Here is a 12639-nt window from a genome sequence, read left to right as displayed (position 1 = left end):
CTATAGAATTTTTAATGGCAGTTTCTCACCTGAACCACAGAACATGATTTGAGTAACTATTTTCTGTTCTCACATTTTAGATGTATAAAAGAGAAGTTACTTTATTATATACAATGGATGTCTTAAGGTGGCCGTTCTCAAACTTTTTCATCTCCGAATCCCTTAACTGTTAAAAATTAGTGAGGACCCCAAAGAGCCTTTGCTTCTATGTAGCTTACAGCTGTCAGTATTTACCATATTAGAAACTAAAACTTAGAAACTTATTTAATATTTAGTTATTAATTATTTTAGAAATAACCATAATAAACTCATATGTTGGACTAAACGAGTGCAATTTTTATGGAAATTAACTGTGTTTTTCCAAAGCAACAACAACAAATTCTATATTTTTCTAGTGAGAAGAGTGTCATTTTATTACATTTTGGAAAATCTCTTTACAGTCTGTTTAATAGAAGACAGCTAGATTCTGATATCTGCTTCTGCACTGAGGCTTATGTGTGTTGTTTACTTGAAATATATGGAGAAAATATGACCTCACATAAATAGGTCCTTCGGAAACACAGGACCTTATGGGCCCTTAAAAAGTCTCAAGGACGTCCAGGAGTCCTGGGCTCACACTTTGAGAACCACTACTTTGGGGCAGTTAGGACTTAATTCTTCACAGAACCCCAGTTGAGAAAACCCAAAAGGTCTCCTATTACGACAAAGAGCATGTTCTCTAAACTAGTAAATGAAATAAGAAATATGAGGCATTTTGTCATAATACACTCCTGATCTTTTTTTCTGTAGTTACTCAGTCTTAGTTTCTCTCCTGTCACCTCTAACAGCTAATGAAGGAAGGAACTTGGAGAATATTCAGTCTCACAGACTGGATTCCCCAGAAGACCGAGCAAGTTGCTGAAGGCCCTTGTGAGACCTATAGGTTTCCTGACACTTCCTGTGTATCACATAGTCGTCCCTGAAATGGAAAACCCTAGATCTCTGTCTTGCTTTGTCCCAGAGTTAAGCATTGGACTCTTAGGTTCTTACGCTTGCTTATCTCCTCTTGAGGAGTTATGCTGTTGCTGTTTTTTTAGGGTCCTCCCTCCCCCCCAGCCTGTAGCACCTCATAACTTTTTTGATTTATATTCTCTCAGGCAGCATGATTTCAAAACTGCACAGAAAAGGGAAAAATAAAATATGCAAAGTCCCTTCTTTCCTAGAGATTTAAAATTAAAGATCTCCAACCAAAAAGAAGTATTTTCTACTTCTGTATTAAAAGAATTTCTTCTCTTTTGAAAACTGATTGTTTTACATCAACTAGGTTGCTTTCTTAGCTGATAAACTTGTGGGACACACACATTCAGTATCATGTAGTTGCAAACCAAACTATTTTCTGTTCTTTAATAAACATGTTTTTCATTCCTTGTACTTTGCATAAATACTTGCTTTGCTTGAAGTATTTTGTCCCCCCTTTCCATTTAAGATCAGCACAGATGTCAACTCTTGTGGAACCTTTCTGATCCCCATGGGATAGTTGATTCTCCCAATAATATTTTATTCCTGTTATAGCTCTGATCCTGTCATTATAGTTTTTTGTTCAACTATCTAACCTCAGAATAAACATGGGGAGGGAAAAGATCATCTATATCTTATTCAACTTTGTATCTTGTATTCTTAGTTTACTGACTGATACAGTGTTTGATAAATCTTATTGACTGAATGAGTAGGCTCATTGGACATGTTCAAGGGATAGCATGTACTGAAATACATGGTTTCAAAAGGAAAGATTATTGTAGTCATGAAAATTAGGTAATATTTTAGGCACAAACCACCTCATTCTAGTTTATTCTAGTTTATTCAATCGTTCATCTGTCCTTAGGGTGTTCGCTTAAGTAATAATCCCCCCACTCCATGAAACTTGAACAAGTCATTCGTTCCCCAGTTGTTTTGTAGGTTAACTAGCCATGCTTTCGTTTGATAGAAGACTTTTCTTAGCATATGAGTAGATTGTTTTATACTGCAGGGAACTTTGAAAGAAATCTATAATAATTACTAATGCTGGACAGTGTGAAAGGGGAAAGGAAAAACTCTTGTTCAGACTTCCTCTAGAATGGCGAGGCTAGCTTTCTGTCCTCAGTATCTAAAAGGGAAAGACTGTGGTGCTGTTGAAGACATTATGACTCCCAAAAAAGAAGTCCAGGTCTTCCACATGGAGGGTGCTAGGACCCGGTGGCCTGTTCCAGAGTTTAAGGAATGTTCAAATATGTGTGTTAACTTACTACTTTTGAAAGTTGTTTCTGGCGTCTCTGCCTCATAGGTTTTCCTCTCAGTGTCATTGGTTTTCTTCTTACTTTCACTCCTAATTTCTAGAATCTTTAATACGCATTATCTGACATACACTGAAGTTGCTTCCTCGCTTAGTTTACATCTGAGTGAAACGTGGTTTCCCTATCGTTAATGTTTTGCAGTGTGTACATTGATTGGATAGCAAGCTACATTTTTAGCGAGGGTTGTGTCTCTTCCTGGCCCAGGACATTTACAAAACCATTCTGGAGTCCTTCAGGGAAAAATTTGCCAAATGTTATGGTTTGTTTCATTGGCCTTAAAGAAATTAATCTTTTTCCCAATGACTTAAGTCTCAGGATGTTAGTATAGTTGTCATTCATTATACATCCATTTCCATTCACAAAAATAAGAATGTTTTCCTTGCAAAATTTCCACATCCACCATCTTTGCTTTCTTTTAAAAATAGTGAGTCTAGCCGCTAGCAGGTAGTCTCGCCGGAAGCAGTGATCACATCCATCAGTGCCTTCCTTGCAGTGCTTTCCCTTGGCCCTGTGTCACCTTTTTTCCTTTATCAGGAGTCGGGTGAGTGATGTTCTTCATCTCTGCCACATTAAGTCAAGGAAAGTCGTAGAATGCACCCAGTTCCTGTTCATTGACTGATGGAGGAAGTCCATTCTCACTCTTAGGCCCTCATCTACCCTTTACCCACCACCTTTTTCTGTTGTTACTCATCTTTCACTTTCTGTCCCTTTTTCAAGTGCCTTCCTAGCATATCCAAATAAATCTTATGCTTCCCAAAAATCTGTAGTATGGATGTTTTAAGTCCATATATCTTCTCAACTTTCCTAAAATATTTTTATTTTAGATTTGCAAATATTTTTCCCATCAAGTAGGAGTTAGTGCAATTATGTAAAAAGTCATGTGAAACATACATACTGAAAGTACCTTTTCAGCAAGTTACAGGCATTTTTTTGGTCCTTTGTAAAATGTCAGTTTATATTCAACTCCTTAATCCTTCTCCTCCCCCCCAAAAAAAAATAATCAATATTTTTATGTAGCAAGGGAGCAGTGAGGATGGATGACCAGAATTCAGTGGGGCTAGGGAAGTGCCTGGAACCCAGCCCTGGGAAATAATCCTACTTCTGCTCCCACCCCCAGGAGTCGGAGGCTTTTGGAGATCCAGCTATTTTGCCTCTTTCAGCAGCTGTTCATCAGCCGTTTCTTGAACAACCACAGGGACAGGAAACTATCTTAGACATTTCATTCTACCCTAATGTTTACCTCCCACCGGTGGTCCCGAGTGTTTCTTACATGGCAGCATTAAAAGAACCTGAAGTCAGCCATCATCTCCTCTAAGTCTTTTTCTCAAAGTAAATATTCTTACATTTTTTAAAGCATTCAACATCTGCTATTCTTTATAGATATTTACAACCCTTGTTTCTCTTCTCAGGATCTACTTTAGTTTCTATAGGAGACTCCCTCAAAAAGGCCTGGAATTATAGTCCAGGTTGGTTTTTTCTCCAACCACGCTACGGACACTGAGGCAGTGAGAATCACTTGGTTCTTACTAACCTCACGATAGTCCAGAACAGAAGTCTTGTTCATGCATGTAGATTTCAGTGCGTGAAATTTTCAATTTCCTCAGTGATAGCAGTTCCCTGATCCCTGGTCTAGATTTTTAAGTTGAGTCTTTTTAGTAAAGCACCTGGGATTTCATGCTAGGGCACTAGACAACTTGGCTACTTAGAAATCCTTTTCTTCTTCTTTTTAGTCCTTGGCTAGGTTTTAATAGCTGGAATTGTTAGATAAATGACTAACAATGAGAAAGTAAGAGGTATTGCTGTAATATTGATCCTCACAGATCTTAATTTTCTAACTATTGGCTCTTTGGGATCAATCAAGATACCATTTTAATGTGCCTGCTATAAATATACTTCAGTATTCTGAGTTAGGCTACCCCTCAAGGGGAACTAAAAAGGAAAAAAGATAAGCATTTAAGCAGTGTGCTCATTTTATCTAGTCAATAGTATTAGAACCAAATGATCACATGAAAGTGCTTTTTGAATTGTGAGGAAAAAAGGGTAACTGTGGGCTGTGGTAGACAAGCTTGCTAGCGTTGTGAGAGAATTAGAGGCTTGACTGGTTAGCAAAGGGAATAGAAACAGGATAGATGAAGCGGGAGAGAAAATAGTTCTCAGGGAGAGTTAAACAGAGGTATAAAAGCAGGAATATTCAGAATACAGGCAGGATATCAGTAGACAAAAAATTCGTTTTATGAACAAGACTTTTTTTTTTTTTAATTTTATTGGGGAATATTGGGGAACTGTGTTTCTCCAGGGCCCATCAGCTCCAAGTCGCCCTTCAGTCTAGTTGTGGAGGGTGCAGCTCACTGGCCCATGTGGAAATCAAACCGGCAACCCTGTTGTCAGAGCTCGTGCTCTAACCCACTGAGCCATCCGGCCACCCCTGAACAAGACTATTGTTGACTAAGAAAATAAAGTTTTGAAGAACTAGGATCAAATTCCTAAGAGCTTAGGGCTTAAATTCAGGCTATTTGGAGAACTCTGAGCAGTAGCTTAATGTGTGTAAAGTTGTATGTTAATGTTATGGCTGTAACAGGAGAGGAAGAAGAGTTAAGTTGCCAGCCTGGTTACTACAAAAAAAAAAAAATCAGCAGAACGACTCAGGCACCTGGGGAAGCCAGTATGGGAGACTCTTCATCTGGCAGTTGGGAATAAATTCTAAAGGTATAGGGCAAAAAATAAAGTTTATTTGATTTAGCAATTCTAACATGGAAAGTGAAGATCAGTAAGGCTTCTTTTTCACAAATATTCTGTGACTCTGATTTTAATACTAAGCATCACTAAAAATGAGCTTTTCCATTATCTCTCAAGGCCAACTTGCTCTGTTCTACTTTTTTGAATATTCTGGGTATGTTGCTGGTTTTTTCCCCAGAAATCAATAGCTATGTTGTGAGCTAATAACCTCCTGGTCTACCCTCGCCAGGTCTGATGCTGTTAACCAGTCATCCTCGTTTCATTAAGTGAATTTTTCTTTACTCCCTCAGCTACCACTAGGAATCCCTTACTACAAAGAATTCTATATCCTGTTCAGTTTCAAGCTTCTAAAATCTCTTTTAAGGCAACACTTTATAGTAGAGGATCAAAAATAACATTTCTGTTTCCTAAGTTGGCATTCTTTTTCGTTTAAAACAATATAGGTCAATCACAGTTTGGACAAGTTTATATTAAATTGCTTTTTAAAAACTAGATTACTTTGTGTTAATATGACCAAAATAATTAACCCCTGGGCTAGCTTTATGCAGTTAGCTGTTGTTTTGTATATAGTTAGAAACGCCATAATGAAACACTTATTTGAGCAAGATTTATTTCAAGACTACCAATGCCATGAACAGAGAGTAGGCCAGAATGTGGGATGTTTTTCCTACAAGTCAGGTCTCAAGATTTTGGAAATTATTCTAAGTACTGATCTTTACTTAGTATGTAATTAAAGATTTTAAGAGGCATAGCTATATTCATAGTTCTCACTTGGAACATGTGGGTTTTTTGTTGAGTTTTTGTTTGATTTTATAATGGAGGGCAAAATTCAGATTCAGTGGATTCAGTATAAAGTCATGAGTTATAGATGTTATTTCTATATTACATGTTTGTTCTTGGTAAAACAGTTCGGGAGGAATGGAAATGGTATATAAATGTGTGCTAACTATTTTTACAGCCCTTTTATGTGATGGCTTTCTCAGTATCTAATTTAGCATAAGATACTATTCAAGTGCCAGAATTGCTCGTGAGTTACAAAGAGAGGGTCTAAATCTTTAGTTTCCACACAGAAGTTATTTTTACTGAATCTTAGCATGCTAGGATGTACTGATGTTCACTCATTTAGGTGAGATCGAGTAGTGACCATTTGCTGCATTTAACTAAGATGTTAGGATTCATTCTCTCACTCAGCAGGCTTTCTCTGAGTGCCTACTGTGTGCTAGGCCTGGGCGGCCTGGGAGGCCCAACAAGAACAGGAATTAGCATTAAATGTTAGAACAGAACAGAACCTGAGCTCTGCATTCTGAGGGTGAATATTTACATTGGAAGAGCCGCATTCAGAACATACAAGCATGAATATGTTTCAAGAAGTTAGTAAATTTTGAATACAAAAATTGTGAAAATTGGCTTTGTGTGTACTTAATTTATTACATGCTTATGTTTTCTGAAAGGTAGAAAAAAGTGATTAAAAATGAAAAAAAAGTATTTTTATAAGAACTGTCTCAATTTTACGAGTAAACTCAAAGGCAGTCGACATGTCCCTCACCAGCCTTTCTTAAAAAACAACATTAGTGCCACCAGTAAAAGAGAAATTAACTAAATTTGTATAATCTGAAGTCTGTTTTCATAAGTGAATATAAAGATGACTTTTACATCCTGTTGCCTTTTGACAGCATTATATATCAAATACAGAGAAAATTGATTAAGTGTGGAGAAAAATTATATAAATTAAATTGAGGGCCATTTTCTGTTTTTCATAATAAAATGATTGCTTAAAGAATTCCATGTGATGACTGTTGAAAGCTCACTGCAGTTTATGATATAACTGATAAAATCTGCATCCTTGGCCTTCCAACAACCTTTACACCAGCAGATGGTGGGCGTAAAGATGTCATTCATCATTTATTTACAATGGACTTTATTTATTCTAGTGTCAACAGCTGCCCCAGGGAGTGGGTTATTGAATTCAAATGTGAGGCTCTGGGTTATTTGCTTCCTTTCAAATTTGTCTTCAGAGCTTAGTTGCTAGGAGTCCATTCTGTGCTCTAATAATGATTCATGTATTGTGAAGCCATTCAGTAAATTGGGTTGTCAGGGATTGCCAAAAAAGGTTTAGAGGTCTGGGGGGTTGCATGCACTTGTGGTTGACTTAAGCACTAGTGGTATTCATGACTTTTTCCCAGATTGGTGAAGGTAGGTTTTCTTCTTTTCCATACCTGCCCATATTTTGCATGTGAGTAATAAGAAAATGTAGAGGACAATTTATTAAAGGAAACTCTCAACCTTTTCTTTCCTCACAGGCAGGGCAAGAATCCTTTCGTTCCATCACAAGGTCATATTACAGAGGTGCAGCAGGAGCTTTACTAGTGTATGATATTACAAGGTGAGAACTTGGAAATGTTTTAGTGCTGTGGTCAATGCAGAGAATTTTTCTAAATAAATATGGTACCAGTAGTAAAAGTATAGCTTTGCCCTTATGCCCGGGCTGTTTGCCTTTCAAATTTGTGGGTCTTGAATTAAATACAAATTTCTATAGAATTTGCAACTAAATTATTTTCTTATATAAGTACCCCCAAGTTGATCAGTTTGGTAATGGTACTTACACATTCTAATTTTATAAAGGGATGTTACATTTAATTTCTAAACTGAACTATAATCATAAATCCAAATACTGCACTTGAACTCTTTTCATTATATAAGTGGATATGGCTAAAAATAGTTACCTTCAATGGAATATATACCTTTCATTGTGCCCTGTACCATTCATTGTACCCTACTAGGGGATGTCCTTTGCCAATAGTAATCAGATTATGGTTTATGCTTAGGAGAGATACATTCAACCACTTGACAACCTGGTTAGAAGATGCCCGCCAGCATTCCAATTCCAACATGGTCATTATGCTTATTGGAAATAAAAGGTAAGCGGACTAGTTTAAAGCTTTTTTGCATTAATGATGAAGACCACGGATAACTGTTGATGTGATAACTGTTAAAGCGCATATCTTGTACATTTGTCCAAATATAAGTTATTGCTTCTTAAATTATAAAATTGTGAAAACCCTAAGATGTTTCTTTTGATTTTTTAAATAAAGATAATAAGCTTTGTTGGAAATTATTATTTCAAATAGTTTTTTTTTGTTGTTTTGGAAGGTATACTTTAAAGAATAATCTAAAAGAGTTTTATTTGATTAGTAATTTGAAATAGAACCCACTGATTTATTTGGGGGATAAGTCACTGTTAAATATTATCCAAATTGTTTTAACTACTTGGCAGTAGAAGTAAGTATCTGTGCAAAACTCAAAAAAATATTTTTCCCTTTTTCATGACTTAATGTACTTTCTAAGAGTTAATACATGACATAGATGAATCCCATGCATTTCTACTTAAAATCCTGAAACACTTTTAATATTGTTCAGTACATATCTCATTAGTGCTTTTAAACTTACCTCTAAAGCTTTATGTAGTGTCATCCTAATGTTTTTCAGTTTTATTTTCCTTTGTGTTGCTAGGGAGCATTGTCTGCAGTGATGTCCTAGTTCCCTACGTTTGAAGTGATAGAAATGGGAGAACAGTTTCTTGCCCATAGTTTCTATAAACTTGCAAGAGTGGGGGAAAGTTTCCACTGATTTTAGTAGAAGATTACAGTGGTAAAAAATAAAATTAGTATTTCTAAAATGCTAGCTAGACACAATTAATTAATGAGGGAACCAGTAAGATATTACGGTTGATTTAAAAGGTAATTCAAAGTACCACATTTTTAATGAAATAAGGAATGCAGAAATGAATTTACAAATGGATACAAAACTAAACAATACCATAGGATGATAGTCATATTCTATGGGGCACAGTCTATTTCTATGGACCAAAATTATTTGTATTATTACCTGTTTTCCAGAAATTAATTTCTATCTCTACGATCTTTGACAATTTGTGGGATGCAGTTAAAGCAGTTCTCAAAGGGAAGTTATAATACTAAATACTTGTATTAGGAAAAAGTTTCAAATCAAAATCAATTACCTAAACTTTCACCTTAAGATTGAAACTAGAAAGATAAGAGTAAATTAAACCCAAGGTAAGCAAAAAAGGAGGTAATAAGAAAACCAGTGAAATTAAAAGCTAGTTCTTGAGAAGATAAATAGATACGGATCATGAAAAAAAGACAACACACATTACCAATATCAGGAATAAAAGAGTATCACTGCAGGGGCCGGCCCGGTGGCTCAGGCGGTTAGAGCTCCATGCTCCTAACTTCGAAGGCTGCTGGTTCGATTCCCACATGGGCCAATGGGCTCTCAACCACAAGGTTGCCGATTCAACTCCCGCAAGGGATGGTGGGCTATGCCCCCTGCAACTAGAAAACGGCAACTGGACCTGAAACTGAGCTGCACCCTCCACAACTAAGATTGAAAGGACAACAACTTGACTTGGAAAAAAAGGCCTGGAAGTACACACTGTTCCCCTTCCCCAATTAAAAAAAAAAAAAAAAAAGTATCATTGTAGATCCTTCAATGTTATAGGAATAATAAGGAATATTGTAAACAAAGTAAACAAATGGATTGGGGAGATGGTGGTCAAAGGGTACAAACTTGCAGTCAGAAGATGCATAAGTTCTGGAGAGCTGGTACCCAGCGTTACGGTTATGGTTATCAGTACTGTGTTATATACTTCAAAGTTGTACTGTGTTACATACTTAAGAGACTAGATCTTAAATTTTCTCACCACAGCATAAAATGAGAGTTGTGGGACGTGATGGAGGTGTTAACTAATGCTCTGGTGATAATCACACTGTATTATATAAACGTATCAAATCAGTGGGTTGTACATACACCTTAAACTTATACAGTGTTATGTCATTTATATCTCAGTAAAAAAATAAATGATTCCTAAACAATTTTAAATATACTGTTTTATTCACAGGTAGTTTTTCCTCAGCTCTAAGTTATAGTTACCGTGGTCTTCCTAAAATTCTATTATTAGATGATTACTTTCTTATCTTTTGAGTCCTTAGTCAAAAAAAAAACACCGAAATAAACAGAGAGAGAGACTATTGATGGGTAGGAAAACAGAATGTTTTTCCGCCTCTTTCTACCACCTCCCCTACCCCCTCCCCCATTCCGGTTCAAGCCATTGTTTCTCAGTCTAGTTGTGTAGGACACAGCTCCCTGGCCCATGCTGGTGTTATGAGCCTTGCACTCCCCCTGGCTGAGCCAGTCGGTCGGCCGCTCACAGCAGCTCACGGCAGCTCTCGTCAGCTGCCAGCCACTGGCCACTCATGGCAGCACACAGAGCCCACGGCAGCACACAGAGCCCATGCCAACTTCCGACTGCTCACGCTGGCCACCGGCCACCCATGGCAGCACACAGAGCCCACGGCAGCATGCAGCAGCCCACGGCAGCTCACACCAACCTCTGGCTGATCACGGTAGCCCAGCTCCAGGGAGAGCCGTTGTTCACAATCTTAACTATAAAGGGCGCAGGTCACTGGCCTATGTGGGAATCAAACCAGTGAACTCGGTGTTAGGAGCACGGCACTCCAACCACCTGAGCCACCAGACCGTCCCGAAATATTTTTAAGATGTCAGTTCCTCCCAAATTGATCTAAAGATTCATCGTAATCCCAATCAAAATTCTTCAGATATTTTTAAGAAGGTAGAAATTGAGAAGCTAATTTAAAAATTTATGTGAAAATGCAAAGGTCACAGAATAGCCAAAATTGGAGGATTCATTGGCTTCTCTAACACTGATCTCAAGATTTATTATGAAACTACTATAATTAGTTTAGTCTGATAATGGCGTAGATAGACATAGATCAGTGGAACAGAATGAGAAGTCCAGAAGTAGATCCATACATGTATGGTCAATTAATTTTTTGACAAAGTTGCCAAGGCAATTAAGGAAAAGGATAATCCTTTCATTAAATGGTGTTAGAACAAGTGAATAGCCATGTGCAAAAAAATGAACCTTGATCCTTAACTCACACGATATATAAAAATTAACTGGAAGTGGATCATAGACCTAAATGTAAGAGCTAAAAGTATAAAAATTTCTGGAAGAAAACAAACTTTTAGTGACTCTGGTTTTGTCAGGCATTTCTTTTTTTTTTTTTTTTTTTAATATTTTATTGGGGAACAGTGTGTATTTCTGGGCCTTTTCCAAGTCAGATTGTTGTCCTTTCAATCATAGTTGTGAAGGGCGCAGTTCAGCTCCAGGTCCAGTTGCCATTAGTTGCTAGGGGAGCAGCCCACCATCCCTTGCAGGAGTCGAACCAGCAACCTTGTGGTTGAGAGCCCGCGCTCCAACCAACTAAGCCATCTGGCTACCCAGGAGCTGAGCAGCAGTTCATTGACTTCATTCTAGTTATGGAGGGCACAGTTCTCTGGCCCATGTGGGAATCGAACTGGCAGCCACCTTGCCAAAAGCTCGCGCTCTAACCAACTGAGCCACCCGTCCGCCCCCCAAGCATTTTTTAAATAGGACAGAAAAGCATAAAGGAAAAAATCAATAAATTATACTTCCACAAAATTTAGTTTTTGCTCTTCAAAAGGCAGTTCCAAAAATAAAAGGACAAGCTACAGAAAAGGAGAAAGTATTTGCAGAACATATATCCAACCAAAGATTTGAATCTAGAATAAATGTGGAATTCTTACAATTCGTTAATAAAAAGACAACCCAGTTTTAAAAATGAGTCAGTAAAGATACACAGATGGTAAGTAAGCACATGAAAAATATTTAACTCTACTAATCATGAGGGGAATGCAGATTAAAACCTCAGATATACCTTGCACACTCACTGAAATGGCTAAAATTAAAAAGATTAACATACCACGTGTCGGCAAGGATGTAAAAGAACTAAACCTGTATACAGCTGGTGTAAATATAAAATGATACAACTTTGGAAAACAATTTGGTAGTTTCTTTAGAAAGTAAACATGCACCTGCCATACCACCTAGCCATTTCACTCCTAGGTATTCACCCAAGATAAACATGCTTTCGTATGTCCACACAAAGAAACATGCGAGTGTTCATAGTAGCTTTATTTGTAATGGTTCAAAACTGGGAAAAACCCTCATTTCAATTAACTGGTGAGTAGATTTGTTGTCATATAGCCATACAATGGGATACCATTCAGCAATAAAGAGGAATGAGCTGTTGATAGATGCAGCAAAGTAGATGAGTCTCAAAATAATTATCCCAAGTGAAAAAAACAGGCAAAAAAGACATATTGTGTGATTCCGTTTATATGAAATCCTAGTAAATGGAGATTAATCTATAGCAGCTGAAAGTAGATCATTAGTCGCCTAGGGTGCAGGAGGAGGAAAGGATGGATTACAGCGGGATGTGAGGAAACTTTGGAGAGGCTGATGGCTTCACAGGTAATGTGTGTGAAACTCATCACACTTTACGTTAAATGTACAGTTTCTTTTATGTCAAGTGTACTGTATAGATTTGATTTTAGTGAGTATTGTTTTAACAGAAATCTAGGTTTGCTGTTAAGAGAAAATATTAAGTGATATTTCCATTGTAGAAGGCTAACTTTTAATTACTTGGTAGTTAGAAGTGTGTATTATCTTTGCTTTCACTCAAGGCCTTTC

At 37.2% G+C, this 12639-nt stretch overlaps 1 protein-coding gene across 1 annotated transcript in view; it reads left to right on the top strand.

Moving 5' to 3' along the window:
- Positions 1–12639, top strand: part of RAB2A (RAB2A, member RAS oncogene family) — an 86195-nt gene that overhangs the window by 38757 nt on the left and 34799 nt on the right. Inside the window, exons 4-5 of the mRNA XM_019716201.3 lie at positions 7346–7428; positions 7871–7963. Of these exons, the coding sequence (XP_019571760.1) occupies positions 7346–7428; positions 7871–7963 (176 nt within the window). The remainder of the gene's footprint in view (positions 1–7345; positions 7429–7870; positions 7964–12639) is intronic.

Source organism: Rhinolophus sinicus, chromosome 7, assembly GCF_057876585.1.
Source record: "Rhinolophus sinicus isolate RSI-liver-muscle chromosome 7, RSI-T2T, whole genome shotgun sequence".
Lineage (NCBI taxonomy): Eukaryota > Metazoa > Chordata > Mammalia > Chiroptera > Rhinolophidae > Rhinolophus > Rhinolophus sinicus.
The sequence above is the reverse complement of the archived record's forward strand: the minus strand, read 5'-3'. Positions and strand labels throughout refer to the sequence as shown.